This window comes from Rhinolophus sinicus, chromosome 18 (genome assembly GCF_057876585.1).
Source record: "Rhinolophus sinicus isolate RSI-liver-muscle chromosome 18, RSI-T2T, whole genome shotgun sequence".
Classification (NCBI taxonomy): domain Eukaryota; kingdom Metazoa; phylum Chordata; class Mammalia; order Chiroptera; family Rhinolophidae; genus Rhinolophus; species Rhinolophus sinicus.
The window spans coordinates 71,437,838-71,460,347 of NC_142518.1; the positions used below are offsets into that span (position 1 = coordinate 71,437,838).

Below are 22,510 nucleotides of genomic sequence, written 5' to 3' on the forward strand. Positions count from 1 at the left end.
CCCTGGGCAGGGCACAGGCTGTGGCTGAACTGGGCTTGTGATAGGGCCTCTCTCAGGAGGCCCCAGGGCTGACATGTCCAATGGCCAGCTTTAGAACCAGCCAAGCATCACCTGACTTCCTCCAAGGATGGCACACCAAAACAGGACACTGGACAGGCACCAGAGCTGTGCTAAAGTGAATCCTGTGCTGTAGGGTCAGCCCCTGCACAACAGCTACTCCACTGTAGTCACAGCCAGTCCTCACAACCAATCAACCTGACGGTCAGTCCCTCCCACTGACATGCAAACAGCAACCCCATGGGCACACACAACCCACCCAAAGGATACATCTGGAACTCCTGACTGTGGTGATCAGGGAGATTGTGCCACTGGGCCCCACAGGACACCTACTACATAAGGCCACTCTACTAAGACTGGGAGACGTAGAAGCCCTACCTAATACATAGAAACAAACACAGGGAGTCAGCCAAAATGGAAAGACAAAGAAAAATGTCCCAAATAAAAGAACAAAGCAAAGCTCCAGAAAAAGTACTAAACAAAATGGAGACAAGCAATCTATCAGATGCAGAGTTCAAAACACTGATTCTAAGTGTGCTCAGTGATCTCAGGGAGAATTTCAACAAAGAGACAGGAAACATAAAAATGGAGATAGAAAACATAAAAAAGAACCAGTCAGAAATAAAGATAGTATTGTAAAAGTTATATAAGATGTCAGAGGGGTAGTAGTTTGGAGGAGGGGAGTTATCACTTTATGAGGGGTAAAAAAGTCTATTATGTTGCTTAGTACACCTGAAACTAATAAAAAACAGTCAGAAACAAAGAATATAATAACTGAAATGAAGAATACATTAGAAGGAATCAACAGTAGATTAGATGAAGCAGAGGATGGAATCAGAGATGTAGAAGATAAGGTAACAGAAAACACCCAATCAGAAAAGCAAAAAGAAAAAGAATCCAAACAAATGAGGACAGTTTAAGGGGCCTCTGGGACAAGTGTACCAACATTCCCATCCTTAGTGTATCAGAAGGAAAAGAGAGAAAAAGGAATTAAAATGGAGATAGAAAACATGAAAAAGAACCAGTCAGAAATAATGATAGTCAATGGTATTGTTAAAGTTATATAAGCTATATTTGAAGAAATAATGAGGGAAAACTTTCCTAACCTGACAAAAGAAATGGATATTCAAGCCCAGAAAGTGCAGAGTCCCAAACACAATAAACCCAAAAAGCTCACACCAACACGCATCATAATTAAAATGCCAAAGATTAAATACAAAGAGAGAATCTTAAAAGCAGCTGGAGAAAAGCAGTTAGTTACCTACAGTGCAGCTCCCATAAGACTGTCAGCTGATTTCTCAACAGAAACATGCAGGTCACAAGAGAGTGGCAGGAAACATTCAATGTGATGAAAAACAAGGACCTACAACCAACAGTACTCTGCCCAGCAAAGCTATCATTTAGAAACAAAGGACAGATAAAGAGCTCCCCAGATAATAAAAGCTAAAGCATTCATCACCACCAAACCACTATTACAAGGAATCTTAGAGGGACTTATTTAAGACAAAAAAAAAATAAAAATATGAATAATAAAATGGCATTAACTACATATCTATCAACAATAATGTTAAATGTAAATTGATTAAATGCTCTCATCAAAAATCATAGGGTGGCTGAACGAATTAAAAAACAAGACCCATACATATGCTGCCTACAAGAGACTTGCTTCAGATTGAAAGACACACAGACTGAAAGTAAACAGATGGAAAAAGATATTTATTTAAAATGGAAATGGAAAAAAAGCTGATTTGCAATACTTATACCATACAAAATAGACATTAAAACAAAGGTTGTAATAAAACCAAGACAGGACCCAATATTTCCACTTCTGGGTAAAGTGGTATTTCTATGGGATATGTACATCCATATTTTCATTGCAGCATTATTTACAATAACAACAATATGAAGGCAACCTGGGTGTCCATCAATGGATGAATGGATCAAGAACAGGTGGTACATATATACAGTGGAATATTACTCAGCCATAATAAGTGAATGAAATCTTGCCATCTGCAACAACATGGATGGACCTAGAGGGCATTGTGCTCAGTGTAGTAAGTCAGACAGAGGAAGACAAATGTCATCATTTCTCTCATAAGTGGAATCTAAAAAACAAAATGAACAAACTAAATAGAAATAAACTCAGATACAGAGAACATTTTGATACTTGCAAGATAGGAAGGGGATTGGAGTGGGTGAAAAAGGGGAAGGGATTAATAAGTACAAATTGGTTGTTACCCAGTAGTCATGGAGATGTAGGGTATAGCATAAGGAATACAGTCAACAATATCGTAATAAGTATTGTATGGTGTTAGATGGATACTAGTTTTATCAGGGTGATAGATGGGAGGTGGTTTGGGGGGCAGGGTGAAAAAGGTGAAGGAATTAAGAAATACAAATTGGTAGTTACAAAATAGTCATGGGGATGTAATGTAAACTATAGGCAATAAAGTCAATTATATGGTAATAATTATGTGTAGTGCAAGGTGGGTACTAGACTAGTCAGGGGGATCATTTCTTAAATTACATAGATATCTAACCACTATACTGTACACCTGAAATTAATATAAAATAATATTGAATGTCAACTGTAACTGAAAAAATAAAAATGGAAGGGAAAGGTGAAGGTAATAAGGGGTCCAGGTATTTCCAGGTATAAAACAAATACATCATGGAGATGTAATGTACAACATTGATAATATAGTCAATAATATTGTGATAGTATAGTATGACGTCAGATGGTTGCTGGACTTATCATGGTGATCACTTCTTTAGGTACATAAATGTTAAATAATATATAAATGTAATATCGTATTGTATGTTAGCTATATTTTATTAAAAATTTCAAAAAAATAGTTCTTGTCTTACTGATAGTGGGTCAGGAATCTCATTATTGTTCTTAGTCAGCACAAGGGCCCCAGATCGCTATATCGCTTACTTCAAAATGCTTCATAGTAGTCTTCTATGATGTCTTTCATGGACAATTATCCTTTTTAAATGCGTATATTTTTTGTGATACTAACAGTTTTCTGAAGAGAATAATAGAATATTGTTTTGTAAGTAGTAACCACTGGCAGAAGAAACATAAGCTGGATTGTATTACTTAGTTACAATTGGTAATATTTCTCCCTTATTAAATGATGATTTTACTCTTACTCTCAAATAATAGTTATTACGGTAAGCATGGCACCTTAAGTAGGAAATATAATGAGCTGTGTTTGATTGGTTTGGAATACATCATTTGCCTTAGCATATGCTGTTCATACTAGTTATTTTCTTCTCCCCATTTTCAGACCAAATACAAAAAATTCATATTAGATATTATCCTTTCTTATTTTGGGCATTCATCTATCCCAAGCAGTTTTAGCCTCTGGTTTACTACTGCCAATAAACTTTCTGAGGTCATCTTCATAAACCAAGAGGCCTAGACTGGGTCAATATGATGCCAGCTATCTGAATCGAAAGTGGAAAAAGTCAGTAAGATGCTTATCCTGCATACTGCCAAACATCTGGTTATATTTGGAAATACTCATTAGCAAATCATGTGAATGATTGACAACATTTTTCATTTTTTACCTGTCTGTTGGAGTGTAAAGACAATCTTGGTAAGTCACTACATAGAAAAATAAATAGTAAGGTTAGTATAGTTTCTAGAAACTATGGAGTAACATTATCAGCATGAAAATCCCAGATTTTTAAAAAACTGTCACACGTTGAATTTTCTTTTCTAAAGAATCTAGTCTCACTGCCTTGTTGAAAATCAGAATGACCTATTTTTTTGGATAGCTAAAAACTATTTTGAACAGTAACCTAGTGATATAAAACTAAATGAGATAAGGCAACACTCCATGGTCCTATCTACTAACATCAGAAAATAAATGTGCCCCACTGAAGGAAGTTTACCTATTGTATGGGCTCTTTTTCAAGTGTTTTCCTGTATTACATGAATGAATAATTAATAAAATTCAAATTAATTCATTTAAAATTGAAAAAATATTGGAACACTGTGACATTACTGTCAAATTGTAAAGTGAAAAAACACTTTCTTAAAGATGGGACATTTTTTACTCTTGAGGGATTTTAATAATGTGTATATGTATGTATTACACCTTTTGAAAATCTAGAGTTAGCTAGAAAGGGTAAGTGAAAGAGAAGTTTGAAGTTAAATTCTGAGTGAGACGTTTGGACTTGATATAAAAAAGAATATGAAAACATAAAAAGAACATTAAATTAGCAGTTGGGAGCCCTACATTCTCATTTATAGATATTCTTTGACTTGATGTAAAATTCTTTAGAAAGTAATTTTCCCTCTCTGGGTTACAGATTCCTCAATAAAATTAGAGTGTTTGGTTATATGTTCTCCAGAATCTGTTATTATATTAAAATTCAAGGATATCATTAGAAGTTATGGTTAAGCAGTTCTAATGTTATAAGTTATTATGAAAATATGATCTATGAGGTATGACAATTAAGTTTGCGAACTTTCCACCATGCACTTATATTGGCAGCACTGTGCACACAGCCCTGTAAGGTTTCATAACCTTGGTATATCAGTGTCTCATAGCTGTGTTCGTGTCAACGTGTGGTGGTGTCTTGCTGAGTGGCATTCATTATTGTTGTTGTGTGTTTTTGTGTGCCATTGTAAGAATATCTGAGCTTGAATTAGAGCAACGAACAAACATCAAATTTCTTGTTAAACTTGGCAAGAGTGGAAGTGAAATCAGGGACACGTTAGTCCAAGTTTATGGGGATAATGCCATGAAGAAAACGGCAGTGTACAGATGGATTAAAAATTTTTCTGAAGGGAGAGAATGCGTCACTGATGAAGAGAGGTCAGGGCGACCAGTAACGAGCAGAACTGATGAAAACATTGCAGAAATTCATCGAATCGAGCACCAAAATCATCGGCTGACTGTGAGAAGCATAGCAAAACAAGTAAACATTGATAGAGCATCAGTTAGGAAAATCTTAACTAAAAATCTTGGCAGGAGAAAGGTGTGCGCAAAAATGGTCCCAAAGGAGCTCACCTATGCACAAAAGTAAAGGAGAGTCGAAGTTTCCCAAGACCTTTTGGAGAGACAAGACGATGTTTTGGGCCATGTTATCACTGGTGATGAAACATGGGTGTGTCAATATGACCGTGAAACAAAGCGTCAAAGTGCACAATGGAAGTCAGCCAATTCTCCATGACCAAAAAAGTTCCATCAGTCCAAATCAAGAGTCAAAACAATGTTGCTAACCTTTTTTGATATCTGAGGGATTATTCATTATGAATTTGTACCAACTGGACAAACAGTTAAGCAGGCTTGCTATTTGGAAGTGCTGAAAAGGCTGCGTGAAAAAGTTAGACGAAAATGACCTGAACTTTTCACCAACAATTCATGGCTCTTGCATTACAACAATGCACCAGCTCACACAGCAATGTTTGTGAGGGACTTTTTAGCCAGTAAACAATTAACTGTATTGGAACACACTCCCTGCTCACCTGATCTGGCCCTTAATGACTTCCTTCTTTACCCGAAGATAGAGGATTATTGAAGGAAGACATTTTGATGACATTCAGGACATCAAGGGTAATAGGACAACAGCTCTGATGGCCATTCCAGAAAGAGAGTTCCAAAATTGCTTTGAAGGGTGGACTAGGCTCTGGCATCGGTGCATAGCTTCCCAATGGGAGTACTTCAAAGGTGACCATAATGATATTCAGCAATGAGGTATGTAGCACTTTTTCTAGGATGACTTCTCGAACTTAATTGTCGGACCTCGTATTTATAAAAATCAGATTTTATAAGTTGTGTTATTGAGAAAATATCTCTATCTGAAGAAAGGCATTTTACCATATATTAATAACTCAAAATGATTTATGATGGAGAATTCTATAGAAGTATCACATTGTGTCTTTGAGGTCCAAGAAAGATCTACTTCTGTGTCTTACAACCAGGATCGTACACACCACGTCAAGTTCTCTTCAAGGTATTTCTTTAATTTTTATATTCAAATTACTCATAGTTTACTATCACATGGAAAATTAAAGCTTATTTATTTGACACTAAATTCTGTGTAATATTGTCACCAATGGCCCATATTTAAAACCTTAATTGCAACAATCCATTATTAACTAGATCTTTCACATTCGAACATGTGCAATCTTAGTGTCATTTAGTTTGATGATTAGATGGTAAAATCCACAATTTAATAAAAGAAACAATGAATTCTTTAACAGCTTTCAAATAGTAATTTACAATAAAAAGATGTGTGATTTCATGTGTATCATGTACTTCACCTACACATTTTATCATGCAATACATGATAAAACACACACAAAAATAATCCCTAACCTCAGAAGCTAATGCCACAGAATGTGCAAGACTGATATCACCTATAGGGAAAATCAAACCTAAATCTAAATATTACATCAGTGATAGTTTATACCAGTCATTTTATATTTATCTCTGTAATATTGGTGATCTTCAGTAATTTTCAGAGATTATGGTTCATATTTTCGATGTTGAATGCAATGTGTTATATTTAAAAGCTAGAATTTTATGTAGATTTTCCTTGAAAATCATACTCCCAGCCCCAATTAATAATGAATAGAACGTAGGCTATATTCATTCACAGTTATTTAGTGAATATTTATTGAGTAATTACTATATTCAAGATACTGGGCTGTATGGCCAACTGGCTTAGAGTTGTTAGTATGTAGTATACATATTCTTACTGTGATATATTTTAAAAGTCCATATGTTTATGTCCTTAGATTTAAATGGTGTTTAGAAATTTTGGAAAATTTGAAAACAAGATTGGAAACTTCCTCTTTCCCTGAATTCAATGAATGAGTTGTCATGGTCATTCTGACCACAAAGGGATGATACCAGTTTAGTTTTGTGTATCTGTTTTTGGTATCATGGGGTATGACTTCAATAAAACCCAATATATAAAAAATGATATTGCTATTAAACAGGAATTAGTTGACCATGTCACCAAAGGATTTTTGAATTTATGACTAGCAAATATGTTAACTTTAAATATGGTTAAATTTACAAAATTAATTTAAATGCAACTTGAGTCTTTCCCTGAAATTTTGTGTCGTAGTAAAGACTCTTGTCTGTTCTAAGCCTAAGTCAATAACCACCATCCTTCCTACATAGAAATTCTAAAGCAACTATAAAATTTAGCAGCACTGATAAAAAAAAAAAAATCTAAATAGTCCCTGAATTTGAATAGTAAAAACTAAAGTGTTCTATCTATCTGTTCATCCAAGTATCTATATCAGGAATAGAAAAAGAAACATGGCTTCCAAGCATTTGAAATCAGGATAATAGTAGTGGAATATCTCACATAACAATTACTTAAGTTTTTTATCATGTAGAAATCCTCACATCGCTATAAAATTATGTTTACTGCTGTGTTATCCAGGTAATAATAATGTCTGAATATTAGATTAAAGAAAGTTTATAAGAATTTTTAGAAATAAATAAGATATGTGAAAGAAACTTATACCATGTTTCCCCGAAAATAAGACCAGGTCTTATATTAATTTTTGCTCCAAAAGATGCATTAGGGCTTATGTTCAGGGGCTGTCATCCTGAAAAATCATGCTAGGGCTTATTTTGCAGTTAGGTCTTATTTTCAGGGAAACACGGTACTATATGGAAATATATTTTCATATTTTGGAAATTGTTTCTTTGTTCTAGATAAAATAGCAGCTATGGGGAAAATGGAAATTGGAAAATATTACTTAAGTTCTACTTTTTTTTCAGTTTGATATATACCTATATACTTAAAACTTTTTGTTGGCCTTGATGTTGAGTTGTCCATGAATGTTAGGACATGACACATTCTTTTCTGTCTTTTCATTAGTGTTCCTCAGCGGTCTCATTTGGAACAAGCTCAGAAGCCTACTGACCCCAGACAAAGGAGTTTGCAAAATCCTCAGAATTGTTCAGCAACATCAGGTGATTAAAAGCACAAATAGTCAAAACGTGGAGTTAATGTTTCACAATTTATATTAGAAGTCAAGAAAAAATTTCAACAAGGAATTATTCAAAAGTGTCAGGGAGGCCAAGTAAGATTAAAACCAGGAGGCCACTGGATTTGGCAATTCAGTGGTCATTGGTGACCTATGAGAAATGGAAAATAATTTTTCTGAAGTTTCTTCTTTTAGTTGAATAGTAGCTAGGAATGTGTCTAGGGAGGTGGGGATGTGTGTCAACTTTAGATTCCATAACGTGTGAAAAATATGGGGAAGGAACGGGGGAGAAGCTGCTCCAATGGGCTAAAATTTATAGGCTGTGTTTAGAATGTTGAAATTTTAGATGAAGTACTTGTAAGCATGTGTTTTATTTATCAGTTTGTTATTTAACCTCCTGAAATAAAAGATATACAGTATCTCACAAACATTTCTAAATGTTGCAAATTGATGTTTTTACTCAAAATACATGAAAAATTAATAAAATCGTAGAAAATAGCTTAACTAATTGTGATATTAATTTCAAACAAATTTTTTACTTTGTGACATATTTGAGAGAGTTTAAATTATAGATTTGTGAAATATTGGATAAACAAAACCAAAAGTTGTGCATTGGATCATAAAATCTGATGTTATCTACTTTTAAACAATTCAAGTATGTTAAGCAAGAATAAAATAGCAAAGTCCCCAAGTCTCTGTAAAAATGTAGCATACAGATTTAATTAAAATGATAGTGATAAAATATATAGGTGTACTATATATAAACTAATTAACAATTAGTTAGTAAACAATTAGTACAGTGTTAATTAATAATTAATAGTAATTTTATTTAAGTGTTAATAAAAAAGGATGTATAGGTGTAAAATCACATATTTACAGACCTGAAGTTAAAAGCCCCATTCTTCTTAGGAGACTTAGATAATGGCAAAATTCTTTTAAATAGTAGTGTCCCCTCCTGCAGAAATATTATCTTGTGAGAAATAAGGTAAGCCTGTGTGAAGAATCGCTTTAAGAATTTTACCCAAGGCAATTTCTCTGATACTGGGCAAACAACTAAAAATTTAAGGTTTGTTCACATTGCTTTTTTTTTTAATAAGCAAATTCTGGATTAGGCCCCAAAGCAGTCATGAACAGCAGTGAGAGGGAGCATGGGATGGATAGCATCTGTGTAGATATTAGCTAAAGATCTTTGCAGTTCTAAAATTCTATTATTTGTTATGTGTGCTACATAGAGCATTTGAAGTTTCCCATGAGATTGCATACTTCATCATGCAGGAAATCAGAGCACCTTACCATAAATGTGCCCCCAAATCTCAAACACTCACCCAAACTTCTTATTTAGCCTAATAACACACCAAGAGATTTGAGAGAAAATGGTTTCCTGCAGAAAGATAAGAAACTGCAAAAGTACAAGTCAGACAGAAAAAGTCCAGAACCACATGACTTCACTCATATGTGGAACATAAAACTGAAAGCAACAAAGGAACAAGAAAAACAAGAACTCATAGGTACAGGCAATAGTTTAGTGGTTACCAGAGGGTAAGGGGGAAGGGGGCTGGTAGATGAGGGTAAAGGGGATCGAATATATGGTGATGGAAGGAGAACTGACTCTGGGTGTTGAACAAACAATGTGATATATAGATGATGTATTATAGAAATGTACACTTGAAACCTACCTAATTTTACTAACCATTGTCACCCCAATAAATTTAATTTAAAATGTACAGTAGTGCCAGAAGACGTGGACACAAATTGTAGGATGTGTGCAGTGTAATAGTCTCAAATGATAGCAGTGTATCCAAATGCATGCATTCTGGGTTTGTAGTCCCTATACTTTGACTATATCTACCAAGGCTATACAAATAAAAGAGGGATAGTACTATTTATTTTTAAAATCCAAGCACACAACAACAGTGAACAGGGACCTGTCACCTTAGTGAAGCTTTTTCTAAGTACACTTACCCAGATCTACTAATATTTTACCCTAAGTATTCCCACTGCATTTTAATGCCAGGTGTTACTTGCTATAACACAAATCTTAACTTCAAAAATCCAAACTTCCCATCCAGATAAATTTGCACTTTTAATGGAAGTATTTACACTATAAAATTGAGTTGTGCATTGTGGTAGCAGCTAGTCATGTGTGGCTATTAAAATTAAAACTAAAATGAAATTTAAATAAAATTATGAAGTCAACCCTTAGGCACACTACTTAATAGTCATGCGTGGCTAGTTGCTACTATATTGGACAGTAATGATACAGAACATTTATATTGCTGCAGAAAGTTCTATTGCACAATGCCCCTATACAAAGGTTTCCTGTTTTATAAAAAGAGCTCAGTTTTGTCTCTTTTCAGTTGTTCACTTTTCATCTGTATTGAAATACTTATGGCTCCATCCCCGAGTGGAAATTGTGTGATTAAGATTGCAGAGTCAACTCTCCTCTTGAGAATTTTGTCTAATCTATCATCTTCTAATACATTGTTGGGCTATTTTTCTTCTGGTTAGTATGGGAGGCCACTGGTACCACTCAACCCTTCCTATTCTTGATGCAAATATTTTTAATAGAACTATTGGTCTACCCATCTCACTGTGTACCTTCTTACACAAATAGAGATACTTAGCAAGTGTACCCTTAATATTGAAAACAGAAAAGTCGTGTAGTTCTACAGACAGTACAAACCTTGAGCCTGTCATTACCACTGAAAATAGAACCCAGGATTCTGGCCCCATGAGAATTTATCAGGTGATATTTCTTGAATGGAAAGAGTCTACAAGAAAAGTACCAAGGGATAGAACTGGCACGCTATAAAAATGAAGGCAATAGCTGTGATCACCACTGTTACTAATGTTTTCTGGGCATTCCACAGAATCTTCTGAGGAAGAGAGTCCTATAATTGGGAGAAGGTCCCAGTCATCACCGCCTTATTCTACTATCGATCAGAAGTTGCTGCTTGACGTCCATGTAGGTTTCTAGTTTAACTCTTAACACATTTATGTCTGTTCTTTTTCATTTTCAGTGTCTTTTGATTTACATATTTTCATCTTTACTTGAAGGGAGGGTTAAAGTGTTTAATTTTAAATTAATCCTTCACAGATAGATTTTCATTGCTATGTGAGCACACAGAATATGAAATCTAAAAATTAAATTTGAAATGGAAAAAAACATTTAATTGATCATAAAACATTTTATTTTCATATTCGTGTGTCAGAACATATTCAAGAGAGGAGTGATAAAAAGCTACTTGAAAAAGCTAATCTCAAATTAAGGAGTAGAGGCTAGCTGCTCCATTTTTGTCTAATATAATTTCTTGGATGATGAGACAATGCATAACAATTTTTAAAAATAGTGAAAAATAAAATGGCCTCTGATTGCATAAATAAAAAGTCTTCCAGTTCTTTTTGCAGTGTTTTTTTGATTATTCCATTTTGCTTTTGTTAATTACTCCTACCTTACCACACACATCATTTTCAGATTTCCCCAAGGTTGCTTATATGACACATAACATACTTAAAGATGGATTTATATTAATATGCTTCTTATAAGTGTTTGAGTTACTTTAAGACAACCTATATTGCATAAAACTAGAGCTGGGAAATTAATATATCAATTTTAAGAGCTATATGTTAATCCCAATATCAGAGGATAAAACAAAAGGAAAAAGTGACTGTATCTTCTATAGAGCATCAAATTATCTGTTCTGCTCTCCAGCACCAAAACCAAATGTCTATTCCTCAGAAGACAAGTGGGGGTAATAAAAAACAAAGTGGGTAAATTTTTCTCTATGTGATCCAGAAAAGTCATTAATGATCACAGCCTGCTGTTTGGATTTTGGCATTTCAGCTTCACGAAAATGTTGGCTTTATTTGCTGAGTTACTATCTTCATTTCAATTGAAAATATATTTTAAAATATTGTCAGCTTGGAAACTTTCCAATCTGAAGAAAATGGAAGCTGACTAGAGACTACATTAACCTTTCTTCTGTACACAGGTTCCAGATGGATTTAAAGTAGGAAAAATATCACCCCCAGTTTACTTGACAAATGAATGGGAAGGCTATAATGCGCTCTCTGAAATCTTCCGGAATGATTGGTTAACTCCCGCACCAGTCATTCAGCCCCCTGAAGAAAATGGTGATTATGTTAAAGTCTATGATGCTGGTGTTGATACTGATGGTGATGATGATGATTCTGATGATGTGTATGAAGATAGCTATGGCCATGACAATGGCAGTGATGCCTTGGATATACAAGTTGGTCAGGCTAATGATGTTTATGAAGACCCTAGTGACGATGGCAATGATGAGGCTGTTGATGACAAAGACAATAATCATGATGATGCTACTAGTTGGCCAAGGTTGGTTTTTATCCATTACTTGCACTATCCATGTTTTATAATTTCAGCACTATATGCATCTGTGATTTACTTTCAAAATGTATTACTAAGAGGGTGAATGAATTGCACTTGCATAGTGGTAAATGGTTAAGTTTCAATAATACATTTTAATTTTTTAATGCAAAACACTTAATTTTGCATTTTTGTATATAGTAGTTTATTATCATTCAAATATTTGTAAGGCTCTTTAGAACTGGAATTGTCTGGGTGCTGCTGTTAGAATCAATGCTGCTGAATCAGCCTACCCTGTAAAACTGCAATGACTATGAGAAATAGGGTGACAAATTTAGTAGTGTGCTTCTTAATAACGGTAAGAGGAAGCCCTAGTATTTGTGAACAGAATCTCTAAATTTGCTGAAAAAGAAAATGATCGCTAACTTGACTTTCACTTGATATTTTTTAAGCTGCAACTTACAAACATGGCATTATTTTTGGAATTCTGAAAAATGCTGTAACGAAATTCAGTACTCATTCAACTTTAGCTTCTTATAGAGTAGCTGCCCAAAGTGATAATATTTAGTGAAGTAGTGTTTTTAACACACCAACAGTTGTCTGCTGTATAATATATATATATATATATATATATATATATATATATATATATATATATGTATATATGTATATATGTATATATATGTATATACATATATGTATACATATATATATATATATATATATATATATATATAGAGAGAGAGAGAGAGAGAGAGAGAGAGAGAGAGAGAGAGACCCTTGCACCGAATCTAAACAGCCAGTGTGTTCTTATTTACGTATGCTCATGGTTTGTATTTAAACTGCTCTTAAAGAAGATTAGTTACATAATATATTTTCCAGTTTTAGAAAAATAATTAACAGTGGGAAAATTGTTTGCTCTATAATTTTGAAATCTATATATTGTTTTTAAATGTTATTGGGGGGATGTACGTGACAGAACAGAATATAGATCATTCAACATTTTTTTTAGTTTTTTGCAAACTAAAAAATCTACCGGGAATTCCATTGCCAAATAAATTCTGTTTTAGAATTATAATAGGTACATGTTTATGATGTCTGTTATGTAAAACATCACTGAGAAATTTTTTTAAGCTTGGTGTTCTTAGGAACTAATTAAATTACTATCTTAGCTTAATGAGATCTATATTATTGAACTTCGTGGTGGTAGTAGAACAATCAATGGGATTCTGTAGCAAAGCAGTCAATACACGTGCTAAAAATCAAAGCACATGTTAACATTAGCATAAATTAGATATATTACAAGAAAAATTATTCAAATATGTTGTGGTTGAGCCAAGAACATGGGCTTAATCATTCGTGTGGCTATGAAGTTGCTAATGCATGAAATAGTCTATTATTTAAGAAAAAAATGCATATTCTTGCTACCAATCTGTGTTCCTAATAAAGGCTTCACGTTCATTCCCATCTCCCATCCAAATGTGGCCAGGAGATTGACGATGGATATGGTGTTAACTCAATATATAACGTTGAAAGGACATAGGGGCATTTTTCTCGTCTTTATCCTACAAGTAGTGTTCACATAGAGCAAAAATGTTTTAGAGATGGTACATGTGTATAAGACACATCGTAATTCTGTTTAATTTGATGACTTTCAAATGTGTTTTTTATTGAATGGCTTTCACCCAGTCATTAACTGAATCTTGTTGTCTGGCCAAGCTATGGTAGAGGTGGGAGCTGGAAGAAAAATGGTAGAGATGAGAGTGATGGAGGAGAAGGAACCTGCAGCAGCTATGGAAGCCAGAGAGCCAGTAGAAGCCATGGAGGATGCGCACCCAGTGGTGGCAATGCAACTGTTGGAGACCAAGAAGGACCTAGAGTCAATATAGGAAGCAGAAGAAGAGGCAAAAAGGATGATGGGGGTAGAGGAGTCAGTGAAATCAATGAAGAGAGTGATGCCCTTGAACTCAATGAAGGAGATAATTGCTCAGAGAGAGATGGTCCAGAATTGGAGAGACCAGCATCTGAGGACTTCGAACATGAACAAGAGGTAATGCACCATTTGAAAAGAATTGGTTCCTCTCATTGTGAATATATTTCTTCATGTGGTATGTCACATTTCCAGCCATTCCACGTTTTAAACTTTTATCCCAAAGTCTTAAATATTTTGAATTATAGCTGTAGATAGATCTTTACATCTTCTCATTTGGATGGTTCCTATTGTACTTTGAGGAACAAAACTATCTTCTTTGTTTTCCTTTATTACTCAGATCACATGTTTGAGATAGTGTCTCTTAACACACACCTTTTTCCTAGGACATTTTTATTGTGGTAAAATATACATTACATAAGATTTTCTAGTTTAAGTGTACAATTCAGTGAAATTAAATACATTTACAATGTTGTACAACTATTACTACTATTCATGTTTAGAAATTTTTATCATCCCGAACAATTAAACAGTTAACTCTCTATTATCTCTCTCCCCAATATTTAGTAACCTCTATTTTACTTTTTGTCTAGGTACCTTGTATAAGCAGAATCATACAGTATTTTTCCTTTTCTGTCTGGCTTATTTAGCTTAGCGTAATATTTTCAAGGTTGATCCATGTTGTAGTATGTGTCAGAATTTTCTTTCATTTTAAGGCTGAATAACATTCTGTTATGTGAATACATCACATTTTGTTTATCCATTCATGTGATCATGGACACTTTACTTGTTTTCACCTTTTTGCTATCATGGATAATGCTGCTGTGAACATTCATGAACAAGTATCTATTGTTCAAGTTACTGTTTTCAATTATTTGGGCTATACGACTATATCTAGGAATGGACTGTCTAGATGTATAATTGCTAGAATGAAATTGCTAGATTCCATTTTAATTTTTAAGGTACTATTAACACATACAATAAAACCTAAGTAACAAACCATGTTTAGATAATGATTTTGTCATTTACGAAAGGTTTACTAGCTTTATAAATAGGTCTAAAAATACTCAAGTAGCTTCACAGATGCTAGATCAATAGGAATTATCACAGAGAAGATTTTCTGGAGCATTAATTCTTTATAAGTGAGGAGTACTTGGATATCTGCAAACACAGGTAAGATTCCAGACAGAGGAAACATCATGCCAATCTACTTTCCAAGCCTAGCATCCTATCACACAAACTGACTTAGAAGATACCATTCTCTTTCATGAATTAGTGCCCTTGTGTGAGCTGTTTACTTTGTCTATAAGGCTGCCCTCTCTCCTCTTCTCTGCTTAGTGAACTAGTCATCCTTCATGATCTAATTTATATATTTGACTTCCCAAGGTAGAATTATATACCCCTTCCACTGTGCTTGCAAGAATGTTGCCCATAGTTTCATTTTAGTGCTTATGACATTGTAGTTTGGTTGTTTACTTGCTTTTCTGTCATAGTAGATTGTGAACTTTTAAAATGCAGAAATACTGTTTAATCTATCCTTGATTACTTTTCCTTACCAACTCATCCAATCTCAGGGTCCAACCTAGGGTTTGGTCTATGATAAGCACATAATAATTATGGAAGAAATCAATGAAGGGAGAAAACAAAGAAAAAAGGTAGGAAGGAAATTCCCTAGATGGATTCCAATGGGAAAGCAGTATCAGTGGGAATGTATGTCTGTCTCTGTCTGTCTATATCTATCTATCTATCTATCTATCTATCTATCTATCTATCTATCTATCTATCTATCTATCTATCTATCATCTATCTTTCTATCCATCCATCCATCCATCCATCCATCCATCCATCCATCCATCATCTTCTATCATCTATTATCTATCTACCTACCTACCTACCTACCTATCTAAATTAAAGACATTAAAACAGGATGTCCCAACACAGTTTTCACAGCACACCTGTGTACCTCCAGTTACCTTAAGGAATGTTTTTGACATTTACATAGTGATTGGATCTTTCTTTTTAATTTAAAAAGGATGTGTTGCCACATAGCACTTTGGTGGTTGGAAAGTCATAAAAACAAATCTTGAAAGGGCAGCACAACTCTCTCAAAGCCAAGTATCCCTGTTTAGAAACACACACACACACACACACACACACACACACACACAAATTGCTTATGAACAGACAGGCTTACCAAAAACAGTTGGTATGTTTTTCCACAGGATATAGCATTCCACGTAAAATCTGTCACATTTTTTTTTATTAAATTTATTGGGGTGACAATTGTTAGTAAAATTACATAAATTTCAGGTGTACAATTCTGTATTACATCATCTATAAATCCCATTGTGTGTTCATCACCCAGAGTCAGTTCTCCTTCCATCACCATATATTCGATCTCCCTTACCCTCATCTCCCACCCCCCACCCCCCACCCCCCTTACCCTCTGGCAACCACTAAACTATTATCTGTGTCTATGAGTTTCTGCCACAAAATCTGTCACATTTTGTGGCTTTTATCCTTGAATTTCTTCCCTGTAAGTTAATGGAAGCCAGCTACATTTTTAGTGAAGCATGTTCACACTCTTGAGTTTGTGTTGGTTGATTTTCCATCAGTAGTTTTGCCATTTCACAAACTGGAACTGATACCCCAAAACTGGTGCTTTTAATATTTTCAAATGGTTGTCAGGCATAGCATAGCTGAATGTAAGGTTGGAATCAGACTTTGGTTTCAATCTCTGGCTCCCTTACTTATCTCTATGACCTTGAATACATTCAACTTTGCTAAGCTTTAGTTTCTTTATAAATAAAATAGAAATAATTATACTTACTTTTTGGGTTGTTGTAAGGATTGATAACGATTTGTAAATAAGATGCCCAGCAGGACACGTGGTATAAAGTAAAAATTCCACAAATGTTAGGTCCCCAAATTGTACAGCTAGGGACTTTAAGCTCCTTGAATTTCTACTCTGACATCAATTGTCTCAATATGGATTATTTCTCTCTCTTCTGATAACATTGTTGTTTATCTGGTAAATGTGGATTTTATAAGGGTGCAGAATTATAGAGATTGCAAATTTTGCATTCTGTTTTTCTCTTTTTTTAATTAAAGCTTATTGGGGTGACAATTGTTAGTAAAACTCATTCTTTTTTTCAAATGGCCCCTAAGCATGTTATATTTCTCTCACTGTTAGTCTCCTAATAAAGTCAAAATCAATTTTCCATTTTTAGGAGTCACTTGGTAGAAGTGAGGCCTCAAATGTCATTGCCTCAGGTGCTGCGGGTGCAGCCCCTGATGGTGAGAATGGCAGTATAGACATATCGGAAGCATCAACAGAATCGGGTTCTTCTGCCAGCCACTCATCTCCTTCCAACGTTTCTGGGAGGGCTGCAAATGCTGACTTTGCTAGTGCCACCTGTAAGTGTGTTTAATATTGCCTCCAAATGCAGTTTGTTCACATGTTAAATACAGTGTTTGACCACTGGTTCATAATCTGAAAAAAAATCAAATCATTCTGATACTTAGTTGCCATAAATCCAGATGGATATGTGCTTTAAAAATCTACTCTTTACTGAGTCTTTATGGCGCCTATATTTTTGAACTACAGTTGAGAAATTGAGTCCCTGATCTGGGTGGTTTTTGCAATCTAATCATAGTAACTTGAGATACATTCATATTCTGAAATATTTTAACTATCATAACTTACGTTATCTGTTGGTTTAGGAGTTACACAAATGATACCTCCAGTAAAAAATTAAAGTACTATGAAGGCAAAGAAACTTTTCTAGGCTGTGTCTCATTTGTGAAAACACTCAACACATACAGTGTATACACTAGTAATTGCTCTAAATATATTTCCCTTACTTCTTCACAGTATATGCTGGATTAGTGGAAGTAACTGAGAAATCACCTAAGAAACCCTCTGAAGTGAATGTTAACCCACTGTATGTCTCTCCTGAATGTAAAAAACCACTAATCCACATGTATGAAAAGGAATTCACTTCTGAGATATGCTGTGGTTCTTTGTGGGGTGAGTTTGGTTTTATACAACTGAGTCATTCTTTTAAAGAATATATTTTATCTATGTAGCAATGTTGTGCAAAATCAAAGGTGTAAAACATTTGTTCGTTATTACCAAAAAGAAAGTGTGTGTGTGTGTGTGTGTGTGTGTGTGTGTGTGTGTGTTTGTGTTTATAGGTATTTATAGTGGTTAATTTGCTCTTTTTTTGCTGATTTATTTTGACTGAATGCGGTTTGATGTTTAAATTGATGCTCCCTCCCCCCTTTTTATTCTATTTTTATTTTTAACCTGATTAAACTGGGCTAACATATAAAATTGGACTAGGTTATGATTTTTGAAAATTTGAGCTTAGTGTTTTTTAATTTAAGGGAGTGTGCAGCATGTAATACCTAATGAGATATTATAAGAAAGATTTCTGCAGGTTCTTATTTTAAAATAATCTTGAGGATTTGCAGAGGAAGTTCCTTCTATAATCTCTTAACTCTGATAGACATTTTCAATCCTTTGTTCCAGAAGAATTATAATAACATTGGCAGTGCTGAGACAATCTTTTACCTCAAGCCAGTCTGTGTCATAAATGAAACAATAAATGAACACAAGGAGAGTAATCCAAAGTAAATGCCAACCTCCAACTTGCAATTTCATAGATTTTACTTAATGTATGATTGAACAAGGGATAGAATTCAAATTAAAAATAGAGCAGTGTAGCAGACATTATAGTTATATGGATTGAACAATTTAGGAAAAAACACGTCATCCTCAAGGTTCTGCTAAAGTAATGTGTCAGATCACAAGAAAGCCAAGTTTACTTCATTATCATTTAAGTCAGGCAACTACCCAGTTTATGTCCAATAACTCATTTTATAACTTGTGAAAATTTCTTTTGAAAAATAAAAGATTATAGTCAAAATTTACTGCACTTCCTTCTCCCTCTCTGCTTCCCCTGTGGGAGGAATACACAGTTCATAAACCTGTCATTGGCTGTTACTTAGAGAACTGGTAAAGCACAGAGTGGGAAAATGAAGGCAGAGACCCTTGTCTTTACTCCTTATAACCTTAAAGCACAAATACTGGGGTGCCAAAAAAAATGTATACACATGACTTGTATTCGTCTTTTGTTATTGGTATATATTGAGTATTACAATTTTAATAAAGTTTTTTCCTTTCTTAAAGTGTGTATACATTTTTTTGGCACCCTCTGCATTCTCCAAGTAGAAGGAAGACACTGAAGTATGCTCTCTTACATGACTTTGCTGATTTTCTCCTGTGTCTTAGGATATGGGGGGAAACTCCTACAGTGGTTTAAAGTATATTCTGACTTTACTTTGATCTTCTATTTCAGTCCTGTCTTTCTGGTCTTTTAAAACAGTACTTATATTTGAGTGAATAGGGCCAGCAGAGAAATAATAGAGTGTAGGAATTTAAATACATAAAAATAGGAATTAATTTCATAGGCATTTAGCAATATAAGTTTTTAAATGTATTCATGAACACAGAATCACTCAATTTAAAATCAGTTTACATATAATTTTTTTAAAGCATTAAAGTCCTTAGTTATACTTAGGAATGAGAAATCAACTGAATCAAAGTCTTTGCATATGCTAGACATCCTCAGTGTTTAATGGTAATTTTCAAAAAAGTTGATTCATTTTTATAAAGTTTGGGATACTACTAAAGGGTGCTGATATATGCATAAAGTTCTATTTGTGAAATGGCACACTAGACACTAGCCAGTAGAATATTGCCAAGAGTTTATCGCCTATATTTTTATGTATTTCAATGAAATTTTGTTCTGTTGGTAGAGATTCCATTGTTATACAGAATGAGGTTAACATTAGACTGAAATGTTAAGTCACCTTTACATAAATCAGAATATTAGCATAGCAGAAATACTAACAATACTAACATAAATTCAATTATAAAAATGTAATCTGAGTTAATATAGCACTTTTCTTTTTATATATGAACAGGAGTGAATTTGCTGTTGGGAACCCGATCTAATCTGTATCTGATGGACAGAAGCGGAAAGGCAGATATTACTAAACTTATAAAAAGAAGACCATTCCGTCAGATTCAAGTTGTAGAGCCACTCAATTTGCTGATTACCATCTCCGGTTTGTTTAAAAACTAAAATTAGCTGAGTAATTATATAGATTAATTAGGTTGCAAACTGGGCTAAGGACTTTCTCAGGTGAAAGTGTTCATAGGAAAGCACTTTAAATAAAACATTTAATTGGGACACCAGGCTTTCCAACTTGTATTTTCTTACCTATTTACAACTTCAAGTAACTTCTAACTCTCCTTTGGTATCTGGATATTTTATTGTAATGTACCTAACCTAGATCTGTGATAAGAAAAAAAAACATGCCATCTGCATTCTTTCAAGTCTTTTTTGAATAGCTACCTACTACTTCATAACTTACAATTTCACCTACCTATACACAAGACCACATTAACATCCACCATGCACCTTTTTTTTTATGATATAGCCAACATAACAAAGAACGGAGTGAACAATAATTGGATAAAATTGATACTGTCTGTCCCTGACACAACTTTATCATAAGGGCCTAGTGATAGGGTTAGTAGCAAGAACGGATTCCCCTAAGGCCTTTCTACTCTTCCCACATACCGTTTCCCCGAAAATAAGACCTACCCTGAAAATAAGCCCCGGTTAAGATTGTCAGCCAGATGGACGCATTTAGTACGTTATGACGATATTCCAGAAGAAGATGACATGACTATTTGAATAAATGTAAATTGTTGTACATGAAAAAATAAGACATGCCCTGAGAATATACCCTAATGCATCTGTTGGAGCTAAAATTAATATAAGACCCAGTCTTATTTTTGGGGAAATACGGTGTATGACCCGGTCTTATTTTCGGGGAAACACGGTAGTAGTTGAATTTCTCAGCTTTGGTCAGTCAGAGCGTGAACGTTTGAAGATAAGAGAGCAAGTAAATGGATGTTAGCAATGACTGTGATTACTAAACAGTACTTGGTATCAGGAAAACGCTAGCATTAAAGCTGACTATAGTTAAAAGATGACTAATGAAAGTATGGGAAAGTAAAAAAAACCGGTTTGACTGTAGAATAAAATGATGCTACTCACAGTCATCTATATATGTTTGCATACTTCCTGTCCATACCTAATAGCCATATTGCACATTAATTAATGATTATGTGTATTTCTAAATATGATTAACTTTGCTTTAACTAAGTTTTGGTTAGAGGAGAAAATCCTCTATTGGTGTGCTTTCTCTAACACAAATGTGCCCTTTTTAATGCTTAAGTTTCTCTCAAATGTGGATTATTGTTTTCATCAAATCATGCTGAGAACATGAGTGTTGAAATATGCCTAATTTAGAGCACAAACTTATTTTACCATTTTAGAATGGCAACAGACATTGATGTCTGAATTCTAACACTGTTTCAAAACATGTCATGTAAAATTGTATTTCACATTCTCGCATAAGTAAGAATTCTTTTATTGGGCCTAGAAATATTGTAGTCGTGAACCTTAAAAATTAATATAAATTTACTATAGAGAAAAAGAAATGGGTAATTTTAATTGCCTGTGGTTTTTTTTTCTGAAGGAATTGTAAGTATTTAATGGGATTTACCGTGTTTACCTGAAAATAAGACAAAGTCTTATATTAATCTTTGCTCCAAAAGACACATTAGGGCTTATGTTCTGGGGAGGTCATCCTGAAAAATCATGCTCGGGCTTAGTTTCTGGTTAGGTCTTACTTTCGGGGAAACACGGTACAATTAGAAATTTAACATTAAAGATAAATTGGGTTGAGAAAAAGTAACTGTGAAACCATTCAATTATTTTGTAAGTATGCTGAAATGAAAGAGCACAAAGCGATCCATCCCACTGTCCCTGAATGCCTAGCAATCAATACATTAGACATCTCTCTCATACATACACACTACCAGGGACAGCTTCTGGGTCTTTGAATCCTAGAAGGGCCATGACTTATATAAAAGCCAAGGTACAAATGAATGAATGGTAATTCTGTTGTCTGCACAGTGGCAGGCTTAAGTTCTCCAAAAGAAGTATTTTACATTCACTTCAGACAGGCACATAGGTAGCTGGGAGACACTTCGACTACCTTTTGTAAGAAACTTTGCTCTCAATGTCCAAACTCTGAAGGGATGACTCTAATGCAGTGT

The 22,510-nt window shown here is 34.3% G+C and overlaps 1 protein-coding gene across 2 annotated transcripts in view; it reads left to right on the forward strand.

Annotated features, from left to right (window-relative positions):
• Positions 1 to 22,510, forward strand: part of NRK (Nik related kinase) — a 167,036-nt gene that overhangs the window by 122,574 nt on the left and 21,952 nt on the right. For both annotated transcript variants that reach the window (XM_088794783.1, XM_019713865.3), the window contains exons 15-22: positions 5,963 to 6,030; positions 7,921 to 8,015; positions 10,900 to 10,994; positions 12,022 to 12,386; positions 14,097 to 14,427; positions 17,538 to 17,724; positions 18,182 to 18,337; positions 20,299 to 20,442. In XM_088794783.1, coding sequence (XP_088650909.1) covers positions 5,963 to 6,030; positions 7,921 to 8,015; positions 10,900 to 10,994; positions 12,022 to 12,386; positions 14,097 to 14,427; positions 17,538 to 17,724; positions 18,182 to 18,337; positions 20,299 to 20,442 — 1,441 coding nt within the window. The remainder of the gene's footprint in view (positions 1 to 5,962; positions 6,031 to 7,920; positions 8,016 to 10,899; positions 10,995 to 12,021; positions 12,387 to 14,096; positions 14,428 to 17,537; positions 17,725 to 18,181; positions 18,338 to 20,298; positions 20,443 to 22,510) is intronic.